General features: G+C 40.3%; 1 protein-coding gene across 2 annotated transcripts in view; it reads right to left on the bottom strand.

Moving 5' to 3' along the window:
* The window catches only part of LOC138736682 (exostosin-1-like), a 441,690-nt gene that overhangs the window by 25,383 nt on the left and 397,115 nt on the right, over positions 1 to 19,192 (bottom strand). For both annotated transcript variants that reach the window (XM_069886575.1, XM_069886574.1), the window contains exon 10: positions 17,550 to 17,710. In XM_069886575.1, coding sequence (XP_069742676.1) covers positions 17,550 to 17,710 — 161 coding nt within the window. The remainder of the gene's footprint in view (positions 1 to 17,549; positions 17,711 to 19,192) is intronic.

Genomic DNA, 19,192 nt, shown 5'->3' with positions numbered 1-19,192 from the left:
GCTCTGTATACGCTTATCTTTGTGAGGTTTTTCAGTTGGTTGTTTTTCCAGACTCTTTTGTGTAGTCTTCCAAAGGCGCTATTTGCCTTGGCGAGTCTGTTGTCTATCTCATTGTCGATCCTTGCATCTGATGAAATGGTGCAGCCGAGATAGGTAAACTGGTTGACCGTTTTGAGTTTTGTGTGCCCGATGGAGATGTGGGGGGGCTGGTAGTCATGGTGGGGAGCTGGCTGATGGAGGACCTCAGTTTTCTTCAGGCTGACTTCCAGGCCAAACATTTTGGCAGTTTCCGCAAAGCAGGACGTCAAGCGCTGAAGAGCTGGCTCTGAATGGGCAACTAAAGCGGCATCATCTGCAAAGAGTAGTTCACGGACAAGTTTCTCTTGTGTCTTGGTGTGAGCTTGCAGGCGCCTCAGATTGAAGAGACTGCCATCCGTGCGGTACCGGATGTAAACAGCGTCTTCATTGTTGGGGTCTTTCATGGCTTGGTTCAGCATCATGCTGAAGAAGATTGAAAAGAGGGTTGGTGCGAGAACACAGCCTTGCTTCACGCCATTGTTAATGGAGAAGGGTTCAGAGAGCTCATTGCTGTATCTGACCCGACCTTGTTGGTTTTCGTGCAGTTGGATAATCATGTTGAGGAACTTTGGGGGACATCCGATGCGCTCTAGTATTTGCCAAAGCCCTTTCCTGCTCACGGTGTCGAAGGCTTTGGTGAGGTCAACAAAGGTGATGTAGAGTCCTTTGTTTTGTTCTCTGCACTTTTCTTGGAGCTGTCTGAGGGCAAAGACCATGTCAGTGGTTCCTCTGTTTGCGCGAAAGCCGCACTGTGATTCTGGGAGAATATTCTCAGCGACACTAGGTATTATTCTATTTAGTAGAATCCTAGCGAAGATTTTGCCTGCAATGGAGAGCAACGTGATTCCCCTGTAGTTTGAGCAGTCTGATTTCTCGCCTTTGTTTTTGTACAGGGTGATGATGGTGGCATCACGAAGATCCTGAGGCAGTTTACCTTGGTCCCAACAAAGCTTGAAAAACTCATGCAGTTTGGCATGCAGAGTTTTGCCGCCAGCCTTCCAGACTTCTGGGGGGATTCCATCCATACCTGCTGCTTTGCCACTTTTCAGTTGTTCGATTGCCTTATATGTCTCATCCAGGGTGGGAACCTCATCCAGCTCTAGCCTTAGGGGCTGTTGAGGGAGCTGGAGCAGGGCGGAATCTTGGACTGAGCGGTTGGTACTGAAAAGAGATTGGAAGTGTTCTGACCATCGGTTGAGGATGGAGATCTTGTCGCTGAGGAGGACTTTGCCGTCTGAGCTGCGCAGCGGGCTTTGGACTTGGGGTGAGGGGCCGTACACAGCCTTTAGAGCCTCGTAGAAACCCCTGAAGTCGCCAATGTCCGCGCTGAGCTGTGTTCGTTTGGCGAGGCTAGTCCACCACTCATTTTGGATCTCTCGGAGTTTGCGCTGAAGATGGCTGCATGCGCGACGGAAGGCTTGTTTCTTCTCTGGACAGGATGGCTTTGTAAGGTGAGCCTGGTGGGCAGCTCGCTTCTTTGCCAGCAGCTCCTGGATTTCCTGGCTGTTTTCGTCAAACCAGTCCTTGTTTTTCCTGGAGGAGAAGCCCAGTACCTCTTCAGTGGATTGCAGTATGGTAGCCTTCAACTGATCCCTGTTCTGGGAAATACCAATCTTTTAGAATACCTTCCAATAATTTACCCACAACTGATGTATGGCTCACCGGCCTATAATTTCTCAGATTATTCGGAAAGCCTTTCTTTGTTAAACTCTGTCCCTGGAAATTCTTTCATCTGATGGAAATGTTAAATCAAATAAATGATGCCAGAAACTGAAGTTCTGTATTCTGTATTCTACTTTTCCAAAGCTCAGAACCAGTGAACTGTAGTATCACACATTAAGTTCTGTTCAACATTTGGTTATGCAGGGAAATGATAACAGTGTACTGTTAAAGAAAAATCAATAGTTACAACATTTTACTACTGACATCTCTGAAATCTTTGAATAGTAGGATATCTCTCAGAATGTGGTTATTCTCCTGTTAGTGTGGTCTATAGTGTCACTGGCATTTGAGTACAAAGCAATTTGACACTACCAATTAAGTAATTGGCCCCAAAAATTAAACTGGATGATGCAATTGACTTCCTGAACAGGCATTTTCAGATACAGGTACACCCCGCTTTACAAATCGACAGGGTTCCTATGAAGCTTTTCATAAGATATTTTCATAAAAGCGAAAAAGCATTCAAATCTTTTTGCAAAAGTGAACACGGCTTTTTTCGTAAAAGAGAATTTTCCTAATTTGAGTATTCGTAAAGCAGGGTAAAATACTGCAGCTATTTTTGACTTCACTATGGACATAATAAAACTTAATTAAGAGCTTTTTGCAAATTCTGCAGTGAAGAAAGTGTTGATTTTGTTGAACTTTTCCAAATTAAAACATTAAATCAGCTTTCCTTTAGTCTATGGATTCCCTGATGCAACACTACATTGAGACAGTGTTTTGTTTTGAGTAAAATTTCTGATTAGAACCAGTAAAGATATATAATTAAATCCATAAATAAATCAGCTATTTCCTCTGATGTGAATATAAGATTGGTGTGGTTCATGCACTAGTCTGCCTGCTTCCTTTTCAAACTTTTATTTGATTGTAATTGAAATTTAATGTAAGAGCAATCAATTAATCAATCATTTTCCAACATTCAAAAATAAAACTGACAGAAAATGGTTGATTTGCAAAATCAATAATGCAGTGGGCAAGGGTAGGCATCATTACTCATTCTGTTTTTTGTACACCTAGTGTAAGTTTTCTTTGTGATTGAAGGGCAAAAGCAGTAAGAACATATAATTTACAGTCATCGTCATCCAATCTACTTCATCCCAATTTCCACCTCAATCAGCAAGATTCAATCATTAATTTTTAGCATATGCTTGGGGAAGATATAATGGATCTTATTTATGGTTAACTTTAACGTAACGAAACCTATTTTACATTATAAAAGACTCATGCTCTTTCTATGTTACATAAAATACACCACAGCAGCTTTCCAGTTTAATTGAACAATTTTCAGGCAAACATGAATGAGGATGGGTGTTTACATCCAGATAATATTTCTGACTCTTCTTCACAGAAATGAAACAATCCCAAGGTTTTCGCCTTCAGTGCTTTTTTTCCAGAATCCAGTCCCCATGTTGATCACTGCCTAAGATTGACTTTAAAGAATCTCCAACTATAAATTTAGCATTATGTTCTTATCCAGGTCACTCTTACAGAAAATTAACTTTTGGTCCGCAACATTTATACAAGTCATTTTTTGCACAATCTGTTTGTTTGTTAAAATAACACTACAATGTTTTGTCTGAGTTTCTAAGCAGAGGAATGATTGAATGTATTGCCACCAATTTCAAAGGTGTACCACATTTCCTTCTGAAATGCTTCTGAACAACCTTCCAAAATATTTTTAAAAAATCAGCATCTTGCCAGATACCTAAATATTAGAGTATAATGCAAAAATAAATTCCCCCTTTTTCTCCTCAAAAATAAGGGGGGGGGGGTCGCATTATATTCGAGAGTAAATTAAAAAAAATATTTCTGCTGGTGAGTGGGCGCAGTAGACAGCAGCGCGACTTGGGCCGCTAGGCAGTAGGGCGAGCGGCAGCACGATTCGGGCGGGTGAGGGGAGGGGGGGTCGTGAGAGACGGCAGTGCGACTCAGGCAGGTGAGGGGAGGGGAGGTCGTATTATAAACAGGGGTAAAATTTTTCCCCCTCAAAAATGGTGGATCGCATTATGCGTGGGTCGCATTATACACAAATATTTATGGTAATTTACAACTTGATTTTTTGATAGCTACTTACTGAGGGCAACATAAATTCAATATCTTGCAATATCACTGGCTCTCCACTCAGCTCTGGATCACCTTGAAAACAGCAACTCCCATAACCTGCTCTTCATAGACTACATTTCAGCCTTCAACACCATATTCCTTCAGAGCTGGTTAACAAGCCCCAGACCCTAAGCCTCTGCAATCCCCCCTTCCTCCCCACCCCAGCAATTGGATCAGCATGAATTGGAAATAATGTCTCCTCCACACAGACTATCAACATAGGTGCACATCAAGGATGCATGCTTAGCCCACTGCTCTACTCACTATACACCCATGACTGTGTGGCCAGGCACAATTCCAATGCTATCTATAAATTTCTTGATGACACCATGGTTGTTGGCAGAATCCCAATGGTAATGAGGAAGCATACAGGAGGGAGACAGGCCAGCTCATTGAGAGGTGTCGCACCAACAACCTGGACCTCAGCATTAGCAAAACCAAGGAGATGATTGTGGACTTCAGGAGGAAAACATGATCCAGTCTTCATTGAGGGCTCAGTAGTGGAGAAGGTCAAGAACCTCAAATTTCTGAGTGTCAACATCTCTGAGAATCTGTCCTGGAGTCTCCATGTTGACGCAATCATGAGGAAGGCTCACCAGTGGCTATACTTTGTGAGGTGGTTCGGTATGTAACCAAAAACTCTCATAAATTTCTACAGGGGTACCATAGAGAGCATTCTGGCTGGCTGCATTACTGCCTGGTATGGAGGTGCCAATGCACAGGACAACAAAAAACTCTAGAGAGTTAATAACTCAACCTGCGATATCACAGGCACCAGATTTCACTCTATCGAGGACACCTACAAGAGGTGGTGTCTTAAGAAACCGGCCTCTCTCCTCAAAGGCCCCCATCACGCAGGCCATGCCTTCTTCATTCTGCTACCATTGGGGAAAAAAGTACAGGAGGCTAAAGATGAGGACTCAGCAACACAAGGACAGCTTCTTCCCCGCTGCCATCAGATTCTTGAATGATCAATGAACCAAAGATACTGCCTTAATTTGACTTTTCATGTACTATTTTTATTTTTTTTATGGTGGTTTAAATGAATGTTTGCACTGTGATGAATTTTGTGACTTGTTCATGATAATAAGTTCTGATTCTGAATCTAAATTGCCTGGTTATGTTTTCTTTTAGAACAACGGAGGATGAGAGGCGACTTATAATTAGAGGTTTATTAGATTATGAGATGCATAGATAGGGTGCATAGCCAGCAATTTTTTTCCAAGGACAACAATAGTTAATAGCAGAGGAAATCAGTTTAATGTGAGTAGATGTTAGTTGAGGGGAAATGTCAGAGGTAAAGTTTTTACACAGAGAGTGGTTGCTGCCTGGAATGCATTTTCGAATCAGAATTTATTGACATGAACATGCCATAAAATTTGTTATTTTGCAGCAAAATTAGAGTGAAAATATTGCTTTAAAATTACATTTAAAAATAAATAAATAATTGCAAAAATTAGAGAAATTACAGAAACGTCTGTGGCTCATTGTCCTTTCAGAAATCTGATGGCGGTGGGGAAGAAGCTGTCCTTGTGCCGCTGGGTGTTCATCCTCAGGCTCCTGTATCTCTTTCGAGATGGCAGCAATGTGAAGAGGGAATGGTCTGGGTGGTGAGGGTCCTTTAGGCCAGAGGCTGTTTTCTTAAGATACCACCTCTTTTCGAGGTCCTTGATAGAGTATAGATTGATGTGATGGCACTGACTGAGTTCACAAACCTCTTGAATTTTTTCTCATCCTATGCATTGTCACCTCCATACCAGAGAGTGATGCACCAGTTAAAATGCTCTCCACAGTACACCTGTAGGAATTTGCAAGAGTCTTTGGTGACATAACAAATCTCCTCAAACTCATCACAAAGCTAGTGAGCCTTCCTCTTGATTGCATTGACACAGAGGGCCCAGGACAGATTATCAGAGATGTTCACACTCAGGAGTTTGAAGCTCTTAACCCTTTCCACTGCTGACCCTTCGATGAGGACTGGTTTGTCATCTCCTGATTTCCCCTTCCTGAAGTCCACAATTAGCTTCTTGGTTTTGCTAACGATGAGTACAAGGTTGTTGGTGTGGCACCACTCAATGAGCTGATCTAGCTCTCTCCTGTATGCTACCTCATTGCCATCTGTGATTTTTCTGATGACTGTGGTGCCATCGGCAAATTTGTAGACACCATTTGTATTGTGCCAGTCATGGGTGTACAGCAAGTTGAGCACTGAGCTAAGCATGCATCCTTGAGGTGCACTTGTGTTGATTGTCAGTGAGGAGGAGATGTTGCTTCCCATTCATACAGATTGTGGCCTTCCACTGAGGAGGTTAAGGATCCAGTTGCAGAGGGGGCATAGACATATGCAGGATATAGAAGCCATAGCATGTTCCCTGGGCACCACTTGAATGGGGGCACTTCTGAGCAGTTCTCCTGATCTCGGCCACCTCCAGCCGCATGCACCACAGGGGCCCTCCGAATGATTGTTGCTGGCAAGGGGTGTGGGGGGAGGGGGGGCTGTGAGCAACAGGAATTCCCGTTTCCCTGGTTGAGGAGTTCCAGCTGCGTGGGGGATTATGGGGGGAGGGGGGGCTGTGAGCAACAGGAATTCCCGTTTCGCTGGTTGAGGAGTTCCAGCTGCGTGGGGGATTATGGGTAGTGAAGACAGCTATTGATCCCGCATTGAGCCACCACCACTGCTGCTGCCCTGAGTAGGCCCGTGAGGAGCCAGAGTGGTCCTGAAGCGGTCCGATGAGGCAACAGAGCACTGTTCTGGCAGCACTGCACCCCTGCGGAGAATGTAAATTTTTGTTTTAAAAAAGTTTAATGGTTGCTTCAGCCAGAGCAACAAATACTTGAAGCAATTATTCTATTTTGACAAATAAACAACTTTTGATTTGATCACATTTGCAAATACTCCCGGGGATCTCATTTCTGTGGGAATCTTGTATGTTTTACTTGCAAGCAGCATGTCGAGGGATGTTGGTTGAGGAGAAAAACTGTTTTGGTAATTGTTGAACTTTCTTATTGGCTGCCCGATAGCTGAATACATAATCTCTTAAACGAGGACCAATTCAATAGAGTGAGCCTTTTGAATCGAATAACTTTGATGTCTTGTTTCCAAGATTGAAGTACTCCCCCCACAACCACCATTTATCTCTCTCCCTCTCTCTCCCCGCCCCCCCCACCCCCAACCCTTGGTTTGCAAGACCACCGGCCAACGTGCTGCCTGAAAATTAATTAAAAGAGCCACTTTGAAACTTAACTCGTTTCAACAGGGGTTCGAATTGTAACAGATAGTGAGTATGAGGGACATGTAGAACAGTGTTTTAAACAGGTTTCTTCTGTATTGTTGATCAGACTGCAAGCAGTAAGGCAGAAGCTCGGGAAGCTCGGATATATAAAAACCCCCATGAATGTTTCACTGAATTCTAGGAGATCCAGAGTTGATTGGAGAGCCAATGACATTGCATCTGCTGTGGAACAATTGTGATATCAGGTGAATTGCAGTAGGTCTAGATCTTTAGTCAGATATGAGTTAATTCTGGGCAAGACTAACATTTCAAACCATTTCGTCACAGTAGATGTGAGTGGTACTGGATAATAGCCATTGAGGCAGCTCACCCTGTTCTTCTTGGGTACCAGGATGATGGATGAACTTTTGAAGCAGGCGGGAATCTCTGACTACAGAAATGAGAGATTGAAAATGTCTGTGAACACCCTGGTTAATTGGTTGGTACAGATTTTTAGTACCCTGTCACGCACACCATCAGGCCTGATGCCTTGCAAGGGTTCACTCTCATGTTAGCCTCAGAGACAGATATTACAGGGTTGTCAGCTTCTGCAGAGATTCTCATTGGTATTGAGTTCTTCTCAAAGCAAGCATTAAAGGTATTTATGGTGTTTGGTCTTGCCTTGTAGGATGTAATGATCTGCAATCCCTGCCATTGCCTGTTTACCACTGTGATGGCCTTCCACAGGCTATACCTGGACTTTCTGTTGAGATCTGGATCACCGGCCTTAAAAGGTGTTGATCTCGCTCTCAGCAGGTTGCAAATCTTTTGATTCATCCTCAGCTTCTAGTTGGGATACTCCCAGTATGTAAGAGTGGGCACACACTCATCCACATAAGTCTTAATGAAGTCGGAGACAGCTGTGGCATATTCATTCATGTTTGAGGCTGAGTCCAGAATATGGTCCAGCCCACTGATTCAAAGCAGTCCTGAAGGCGTTCCTTCATCTCCCTTGACTATACTTTCACTGTCTTTCCCACTGGTGCTGTCGTTTTCAGTCTCTGTTTGAACGCCAGGAGTAGAAGTACAGCCAGGTGATCAGACCTGTTGTTTGTAGGATGGCGTTCTTCATGGTGGTGCAGCAGTAATCAAGTGTTTTAGCTCCTTGGGTTTTGAAGGTAACGTGCTGGTGGTAGTTCATTAGCAACTTCTTCAATTTGGCCTGGTTGAAGTCCTCTAAAACGATAGGAAAGGCATCAGGTTTTGCTGTCTCGTGGCTGCTGATCACAGTGCTCAGCCACTCCAGTATTAGCCTGATAATAGCCTCGGGTAGGATGTAGACTGCATCCAGGATGATGGTGGTGAACTTCCCTTGGTGAGCAGAATTGGAGACACTTGATGGGCAAATGTTCCAGGTCGGAAGAGCAAACTGGGACACGACCATCATGTCTGTGCACCACAATGAAGACACAAACTTTCCCTCCTCTGATTTTTCCTGATGCCACATGATGGAGGGTGAAGCCCTTGGTGTGTCCAGATTGTCCTTGTTCAACCATGTCTCAGTGAAGCCCATCACACAGCAATCCCCCATATCCCTCTGCTGCCGTAATCTGGCTCTGAGTTCAACCAGCATATTTTCAAAAGATTGAACATTGGCCAGGAGGATGGTAGTGAGTGGAGACCTCAGAGCCCGGTGTCTTAGTTTGGCCTGTACCCCCCACCTCCCTGCGTCCGCATGCTTGGGCCTTCATTAAATGGCTTGTGCGTTGGCTGTCCTTAAATAGCCCGTGAGTCAGCTGTTTGACTCGCTCATGTTCTTTAAATGGTCCATGTACTGGCTGTAGGACTCTCCCAAGGTGTTTTATTGCCTGTGTGCTGACTGTTCACATCTCCTGTGGTCTTTAAGTAGCCCATGCATCGGTTTCTCGTGTGCTGGCTGTTTGAATCTCCTGTGGCCTGCCGGAGTTTGCCTTTCCCAACAATTGCAAGATTTACTAATGTCCTTAGTGCAGCATTACTTACTGGTAAGTTTGTTTCTGAGGGTGGTGGTGGAGGATGGTGCAAAAGGGACATCAAAAAGACTCTTGGCTAGGCACATGGATGCAAGACAAATAGAGGTTAGATTGATGGAGAAATAGGGTTATGGGTAGGAATAGGTTATGTTGGCACAAAATTGTGGGCCAGTGAGGCCATACTGTGTTATGCTCTACTGTTCTATGTCGTGCACAAAAAGTTACCGGGTACACTTTATGAGGGATATTAATCTAAAAGAGCATTTAAACCTTCTGCTCTCAATCCATTCAATGGTCGGAGAATACCAGAGAACCTCAGATGCTTAGCTTCACCTTAATTTTCCTGTTTGTCTCTGTTATCAGCTGAAGGTAGAAACTGACCACCTGCATCAGTCGGTGCGGGGACTTTAATTCACAATTCATGACAGCAATTTAGACTTTGGAAGCTGTGCGGTGAGGACATGCAGAAATTGTGGATCAATAGGTCAGATTACCGATGAAGGCTGATACATTGACACATTGGAAAGCCCTGCTCGGAAATCCAGGATCGCCCACAAGGAGAAGTCCAGCACTCATGATTTCTAAGTCTGTTAAGGACTCAGAACACAGTCTGGGTTTGTAACGTGTAGTTAATTTATCTCTTCAATTGTGGTCATGTCGACTTTCCTGTGCAAAATTCCCCCCCACCATATAACTATGTTTGTGACCTTGTTTTACCAGGCAGCCAAGCATGGAGGATTATTGCAGTTTATAGTTAGATGCTAGAGTCTATAAATAAGAACTTAGGAAATGGGATCAGGATAAGGCCATTCAGCCTACTGATCCTGCTCCACCATTTAGGAAGATTATGACTGATCTAGCTTTGGACTCAGCTCCACCAAACTGTTTTATCCCATAACCCTTAATTCCCCTACTCTGCAAAAATCTATCTATCTGCATTTTAAACATGTTCAATAAAGTGGCTTCCACTGCTTCCCTGGACAGACACTCTCCAGGAAAATCAGTTCCTCCTCATCTCCATTCTAAATCTATTCCCCCAAATTTTGAAGAAATATCCCCTAGTTCACATCTCATGTACCTGAGGAAACAACCTTCCTGCTTCTCTTATCTTTGGATAATTGTATACATTTTCATAAAATCCCCTCTCATTCTTCTGAATTCCAGCAAGTGCAATCCAGGTGACTCAATAGCTCTTCACAGGAATCAACCTGGTGAACTTCCTCTGCACCATATCCACAGCTAGTATATCTTTACCAAGTAAAGAGACCAGAGCTGTACGCAGTACCCTAGGTGAAGCCACGCTAGTACAATGTACAGTTGCACCAGAACCTCTTTGTTCTTAAATTCAATACCACTTGCAAAAGAGGTTTTGATAACTTGTGGCACCTGCAAACCAACCTTTTATGATTCATGTACAAGCTCTCCCAAGTCCCTCTGCAAAACAGCAAGCTGCAATCCTTCACAATTTAAGTAATAATCTGTTCCTCTATCTTTCCTTCCAAAGTGAACGACGACACATTGACCAACATTATATTCTACCTGACAGCCCCTCACCCACTTACTTAACCTAACAATATTTTCAAGTTAAAAATAATCAATCAGAGAGGGCCCAACTTCAATGGGACATGAGCAGATCTGACCCAGATAAAACAGGAATCAAATATTGGTGTGTAAAACTGCAACTGCAACTTTGCAGTAGAGATGGTTCAGCTATATTCAGGTTTAAAGCCATGAGAGTGAACAAAGCTATATTCAGGTTTAAAGCCATGAGAGTGAACAAAGCTATATTCAGGTTTAAAGCCATGAGAGTGAACAATAAATAAATTAAAGCAGAAGGCCTCAAGATGGTCAAAATCATGGAGACTAAAAGAATGCAAAAAAGGATATTTGTAGAAAGAAAGGAAGTTATTAAAAAAAAGAGAGGTGAAGAGAGAGGGCAGGAAAAGACTGGCACAAACATAAAGGGAATCTGGATTCCACCATAATTATAAAGAAGAAAATCTGCAGATGCAGGGATAAAACAATGTCTACAGATATACTACTTGGAAGAGACAGTTTAACAAAAAGCCATCTGAACAATAATGAAGCATAGCAATTTAATGCAGCAAAATATTGCAAAGATTATCTTTTTAAATCCTGATTTGTACAATCATACAAGTAGATTTAGTTTGAATCAGCTACCATAAAATAAATATATTCAGTAATGTCAGCAAAATAAATAATGGTAATGAATCTAAGGCGCTATCTGCTGCAGATAGTATCCTTATCACTAATGTAACAGCAATGAAAAGAAAAATGTGAAGTATTGATCTAGTATGTTGACAGATAACCTTTTAATTCCGATCTATAATCTAATTAGGTCAAAATAAACACTGTAAATCAATTTAATATTTTACAACTAAATATGTTTTGGAACTGAACAAAAGTGTCAGAATTGAAGTAAAGGAGACTATTGATTCCCTTTTTATAACCTGATGTCATAATTAATTTATATTAATCATTTCAATTACATCATTTCTATGTTTTCTTTGTAAATGTTAGGGGAACTACATTCATATTGTATTTCAAATTAAATTAATGCCACTGAGAAAATGTAAATCACACACTGTTGCATTTATTTTTTAAGCAAACACAAAGCTTTTATATTAATCCTGACTGCGGAACAAGAGAGGAACAATTGGCCATTTTTACTTCATTTCTCAGCTTCTTTCCCGTTTTTCCTTCCAACCTGCACCTATCTGTTACCTGTGGCCCTGTGTTCCTCCTCCCTCTCCTTTCCCTTCCCACCCTACTCCCCCCCCCCCCCAACAATTACAATTTTATTCAGGCATACTTATGACCATTTTTACTCTCTGCTTTGTTCTAGATAAATTCCAATGAATAAGCAGAAATAATCTGTTATATTGTTTAACTAGTCCACACGTGAGTGTATAAACCAATGGGATAACCTTGTAAACGCTTTGTACTCTTCACAAGCATTTATTAATGAGTAACTAGTTCTAAGGCATACCCATCTCATCAACCTGAAGCAGCAATGATCTTTTAATTAATTTATCTAGAAAATATATTCTTTCAAAATCAAACATTAAATTTACCAAGTTATTATTGCTCAAGGTGTGGTGCATTTTAGCTCTGTTTATATATGTTAAATGTTAATTTTAATTGCTACTCTTTTTAAAAAATTTTTTTATTTTTCACACTATGAACCATATCAACCAAAATATGTACAAATGTTTCTCATTAAATTTACACAGTAGTCTTTTCTCCCCTTTTTTTCCCTCTTTCCCTCCCTCCCCTCTACCCACCCCCCTCCAAAACCCATAAATATTCAAAATTTACAACATAATAAAACCATAAAACAATATCTTCACACAAAGGAAAATAAACAAGAAAAATGCATCATCTATTTATTACACACTGAATCGAGTCATTTTGTCTTCTTATCACTTTCATTTTAGGGGATGGAGGTTGTAGGCAAGCTCTCTTTGATATGTTCCATGTATGGTTCCCAAATTTGTTCAAACATTGTGACTTTTGATACAATTGTTCATTAAATTCCTTAAAATTTTCATTAATCTCTGTTGGATTATATGTAATTTGTTTGTCCTTTTTCCTTGATGCCAGTATCGTTCTTTTAGCTTGTTCTGTTTTAAGTTGCCAGGCTAATATTTTATGTGTTTTTTCTCCCAGTTCGTAATACTTTTGCTTTGTTTTCACTATGTTCTTCTCCACTTGTTTGTAATGTTTTGTATTTAATTTTTTTGTCCGCCAATTATCTCCTTTTCGTTATATCATCCCTTTTTACTAGTTCCTTTTCTGTACTTACTATCTCCCTTTCCAACTGCTCTATTTCCCGATTGTAATCCTTTTTCATCTTAGTCACATAACTTATTATCTGCCCTCTAATGAAGGCTTTCATTGTGTCCCATAATATAAATTCGTCTTTCACTGATCCTGTGTTTATTTCAAAATATGTTTTAATTTGGCATTCAATAAACTCCCTAAGTTCCTGTCTTTTAAGTAGCATGGAGTTTAACCTCCATCTTATATGTTCTTGGTGGGATGTCCTCCAGTTCTATTGCTAATAATAGGGTTGAATGATATGATAGTAGTCTAGCTTTATACTCAGTTTTCCTGACTCTCCCTTGAATATGGGCTGACAACAAAAACATATCAATCCTTGAGTAAGTTTTATGCCTACTCGAATAATATAAAAATTCCATGTCTCTTGGGTGTTGCCTCCTCCATATATCCATAAGTTTCATTTCCTACATTGATTTAACCATAAATTTGGCTACTTTATTCTTTTTACTTGTCTTTTGTCCAGTTTTATCCAACATTGGGTCCCAATTAAGATTAAAATCCCCTCCTATCAATATATTTCCTTGTGTGTCCGCAATCTTCAAAAAATATCCTGCATAAACTTTTGATCCTCCTCGTTAGACGCATATATATTGAACAAATTCCAAAATTCTGATTATATCTGACACTTTATCATTGCATACCCCCTGCCGGATCTATTATTTCCTCCTCTATTTTGATTGGTACATTTTTGTTAACTAGTATGGCTACACCTCTAGCTTTTGAATTATATGATGCTTCGTTACATTTCCTACCCAGTCTCTCTTTAATTTGTTATGTTCTGCTTCAGTTAGATGCGTTTCCTGCACAAATGCTATATCTATTTTTTCCTTCTTTAGTAGCCTCTTCCTTTTAATTTGGTTATGTATTCCATTAATGTTTATAGTCATATAGTTCAACATGGCCATCTTATATCTTGCATACACCACTTTTCCACCTCTTCACCACCTTTATCCCTCTTTACCCCATTTTCATCTCTTAGTTTTCTCTTTTTACACTATGTACGACAACACATTTAAAACATAAAGTATCCCCGCAGTTCCCACATCCACTAATACTTTAACCCCAAAAGCTCCCCTCCTCTCTGAGTTGCCCAATATCCCTTGCCAGGCAACCACAACTCCCCTTTTCATTTGGATTGCGACCTTGTTCGCAGCGTCAACTGATTTTGAAGTGACCCCTTTACCCAGCCCTCTCAAGAATCACTTTTTTTTTTAAACACATATAACAAAGCTCTCTCTCTTCCCTCCACCTTACTCATTTCCTCATTTCCCTCTTTAGTTCTTTACATATATGTTGTTTTTACATCTTTATGTATATTTTATCGCCTTTCTTCATTCTTGTTATAACTCTTCATCTCTTCTCCTGTCCTGCAAATGCTATGCGATTTCTTGTGCTTTCTCTGGATCCGAGAACAGTCTGTTTTGCTCCCCAGATATACATATTTTAAGTATGGCTGGATGCTTTAATATGAATTTGTAACCATTTTTCCATAAAATCGATTTCGCTCGATTAAACTTCTTCTTCCTCTTTAAGAGTTCAAAACTTATGTCTGGGTAAAAAAAAATAATTTTTGACCCTTGTATTCCAATGGTTTATTATCTTCTCTCACTTTATTTCTTGCCCGTTCCAGTATATTTTCTCTTGTCGTGTATCTCAAAAATTTTACTAAGATGGATCTTGGTTTTTGATGTGCCTGTGGTTTTGGAGCTAATGCTCTGTGTGCCCTTTCTAATTCCATTTCTTCCTGCATTTCTGTCATTCCCAGGACCTTCGGGATCCATCCTTTTATAAATTCCTTCATATCTGTGCCTTCTTCACCCTCCTTCAGGCCCACTATTTTTAAGTTGTTTCGGCTACTATAATTTTCCAACATATCGATTTTCTGAGATAACAACTCTTGTGTCTCTTTAATTTTTTTGTCACTTTCTTCCAATTTTTCTCTTAAGTCATTTACTTCCATTTCTACAGCCGTTTCCCACTCTTCCACATTCTCTACTCTTTCCCCTATTTCTGTCATGATCAGTTCTAACCTTTGCATGTTAGCTTCTGTTCTTTTCATTTTCCTTTTAATTGCGTTAAATAACCATTCTTTTAATGATCTCATTTGTTCTTCAAAAAAGACTTTATCTATATTCTGTTCATCAGTTCTACCTTTTATTTCTTTTTGTCCATCAGTTTTACCTTCTATTCCTCTGTGAAGATTTTGGTCTTCTTTTTCCTCTTCTTCTGTGTCTGTATCTGTGTTTGCATCTTCTTCTTCTCTTCTTTGTGTCTGTGTCTCTTCTGTTTTTCCTGATGAGCTGCTTGTATCTCTTTGTCGGGCCTCTTCTTGCTGGGCCTCTTCTTGCTGGACCTCTTCTTGCTGGGCCTCCCCTCCTGGACTACTTGTCTGTTGTGCTTCCTGACGTTGATCTTCTTGTCAGTCATCCTTCTGTCTGTCTTCCTCATCTGTTTCATCGCTCCCTCTTCTGCTGGCTTCCTTGTCCTCCCGCTGAGCGCCCTGGTGTCAGGCATCCCTCAGCTGTTCGCTCTGTGACAGCCTGCTCCTCTGCTGAGCCCCCCTCCTGCCAGTGTCCTCTTTCTCCTTTGATTGCTCACTGCGCACTTTTGTTTGGCTCTGAGAGCCATTTTTGTAGTGCACTGGCTGGTGGGTCACGACTCTGCAGGGCAGGTACTGACCTCGAGGGTCGGGTGCTCCTCGCCACCACAGTGTCTTGTTCCTTCATGCAGGTAAGGCCTTCTTCTATCTTCTCTGGTGACTTTTCTACTTTTTTTTTCAGTTGCTTTTACTTTCTCCTTCTTTGGAGCCATCTTCTTTGTATCTTTATCTTATATTTCTTATACCTTATTTTTGTTATGCTTTGCTTTTTCCTATTTTCCTGGAAAGGGCTGGTTTTCCCAACCGGCCACTACTCCATCACGAGACTCCTGTTTTTTAAAAATTCTTACTCCATGCTAACTTATTCAAGCTTGATATGCTATTGGGACCGCAAAAAAAAAGCAATATATTCTTGCCTATGTATTTATCTGTAAACTCTGATGCCAATCACTGTGTGCTTTTATTAATGTCACACTTCTGTATTTAGAGTGCAGAATTTCCTTGAGACCCTTACATTGGGCATGAACTGATATAAAACCTGTGGCAAAAAATTGGAAAGAGCTCTATGCATCAGACCTCTTCCACAATCCTCAGAGTTTATTGTCATCAGATTACTCATGTACCACCTAACGAAGCAGCATTCTCTGGTCTTCGGTGGAAAATACTCAGACACACAACCAGACGTAACACACATACAGACAAACAATACATATGCAGGGCAAGTATTCTTCTATACCAATAAATAAATAGATAAATAAATAAATAAACATTGTTTCATACATATGAGAGCTTGGATGATTAATGTAAGCAGTTCCTTTGGCCGTACAGCATTCTCACTGCCTGTGGGAAGCAGTTCAACATGTACTTGTACATAGGATATAGAACGTTTACATTCCAGGCAGATGGAAATGATCTCATTGTACTTTTTGAGCTTCAGCGGGAGTGTCCTTTTAAACATTCTGCATTCTTCAGAACTACATTAATTTTTCAATCAGTGGGTGTCACGTATCAAAATGCGTAAATGTTGTATCCTCGCTGCTCTGTATAAAACTCTTCAACTTGCTTGCATTCTCACTGTGACCACCTGATATAATCAATTCTTATCTCATTGACTGTGAAAAACTTTCTTCCACTCTGACAGGTACTACATATTTTTCTTTCCATTAACACTCACTTCCCATTTAGAACAAGCCAAAGAAGAACATAATTAATCAAGGATAGCTTTATACAAATGGAAAGAAATATAAATCTTCATATTTAATTGTAGTTTGTCCTGTTCTTAAACAGACAAATAAAAGTTGAGCCTATGTGTTAACATATACAAGTCATCTCCAGTCCAAAAATTAATTTTTGGATCTATGATGCAACGAGCAAATGTTCCATTTATACACAAAGTGATAAACATTAAAATATAGGTTAGATGTAGCCTGGAAATTATTTTAGTAACTGAATTTCATTACTTTTAAATACTTTCAACTAAGGAAGAACAGATTAGTTAATCTCACAAAGAGTAATCTATGCAACGGCAAGTGTATGGCTTTACAAAAGTCTTTCTTTGTCCCATCATTTGACTGTAGATGATTAATTATTTTAAAATCAAATACATATGTGAAATTATTTCCACAAGTAATAAAGAGCAAGGCCTGGAGATTAATATATGTTATCACAGGAAATTAATGTTACTGTATTTGTATGAGAACTTTCTGCTTTTGATATTGTTTAATATAAATATGAACTCCAAAAGTAAAATGAAATCAAATGCTCTAGTTAATCTAGTAGTTAAAAAAAATATTAAGTCATTTCAAGAAAGTAGAAAAATACGACAAAACTTTGAACTATGAGATTTACAATTCTTAATAAGATCTAATTTTGTATGTTAAGCTGGTTTTCTCAAAATGAAATAAAAATACTTGTATAGACAAAGCGGATTAAAATGTAACAAACAGATTTAAAACTTGCCTGTGATAAAATGCTGCTCCTGTCAGAACCATGGAGTATTCATTGGTCCATTTTGAGGTGTATCCCCATCGCGCCTTACTGTTGTCCCAGTAATGACTCCTTGCTGGGTAACCAACTATCCGCTCTGGGAAACTATGCCATACAATGAAGGCAAAATCAACCTAATAATAAAATGATAATGTAAGCAGACTGGGTTTTACAGTCAAAAGACTTAATAGTAGGCATTTGGAAGCAGATGCTTTCCTCTGCATTGGCAGTTAATAGTATTGGTGTAAACATTCCAGTAATGAACATTACTGCAGCATAACTTTTAAGATACTATGAATTACAAAAAAAAGAGAAAACAGTCAAAGTAGTGGATCTTTCTCTACAGAGTAAACATTGAGGAAGTATTCAGATTGCCTATTATCCAGCAAAAGCCATTTTGTAACAATTTAGAGAGACAAAAAAAAATTCACCAGGTTAAGATTTGCCAGGTAAATAATTGAATCAAAAACTCGGTAAGTTATATTGAATTAAAACAAAATACTAACGCTTGATGAAGGCACAAAAGAACTTTATATACACCAAAGGACATTTGAACTGATGGTTATGGCTGCCAGCTCCAAATGACCTTACTTGTGTGGGGAGAATGGAGAAACTGGGATTGATCTCTGGAATAGAGATAATTATGCAGAGGTTTAACAGAGTATTCAAAATTATGGCACCATGAACAGAAGAAATAATGATTCACTGGTTTCATTAATAGAAAGTCAATAATCAGAGCACAAAAGATTCAGATAATTGGCAAATGTGCTGAGACATATGTTACCAATTTATTTTCTATTATGAGTTTTACAATACGAAATAAAAAGGTGGTAAGGTAAAGATTCAATTGCAACCTATAAATAAGTGGGACAAACATAGTTTACATTTTAAAAAATTTAGACATACAGCACGATGACAGACCATTTCAGCCCACGAGCCCATACCGCCCAATTACATGATTGACCTACAATCATGGTACATATTGAGAGGTGGGAGGAAACTGGAGCACCTGGAGGAAAGCCGTGCAAACACAGGGAGAAGGTACAAACTCATTACAGAGTTAAAAATCCTTAATATTTTTCATAGCTGCATGGAAAGATTATGGATTGTTTCACACAGACACAATGGGCTGCATTATTTTCTCCTCAATGCTCTACGATTTTATGAAATATCCAAATATTTAGCTTTCTCCATGCAGATACAATCTTGACATTGTTCTTCTTCTTCTTTGGCTTGGCTTCGCGGACGAAGATTTATGGAGGGGTATGTCCATGTCTCCTGCAGGCTCGTTGGTGACTGACAAGTCCGATGTGGGACAGGCAGGCACAGTTGCAGCGGTTGCAAGGGAAAATTGGTGGGTTGGGGTTGCGTGTTGGGTTTTTCCTCCTTTGTCTTTTGTCAGTGAGGTAGGCTCTGCGGTCTTCTTCAAAGGAGGTTGCTGCCCGCTGAACTGTGAGGTGCCAAGATGCACGGTTGGAGGCGAGATCAGCCCACTGGCGGTGGTCAATGTGGCAGGCACCAAGAGATTTCTTTAAGCAGTCCTTGTACCTCTTCTTTGGTGCACCTCTGTCTCGGTGGCCAGTGGAGAGCTTGCCATAGAACACGATCTTGGGAAG

Source organism: Narcine bancroftii, chromosome 6, assembly GCF_036971445.1.
Source record: "Narcine bancroftii isolate sNarBan1 chromosome 6, sNarBan1.hap1, whole genome shotgun sequence".
NCBI lineage: Eukaryota > Metazoa > Chordata > Chondrichthyes > Torpediniformes > Narcinidae > Narcine > Narcine bancroftii.
Note: the sequence above shows the minus strand (reverse complement) of the source record. Positions and strands in the feature narration are given on the sequence as shown.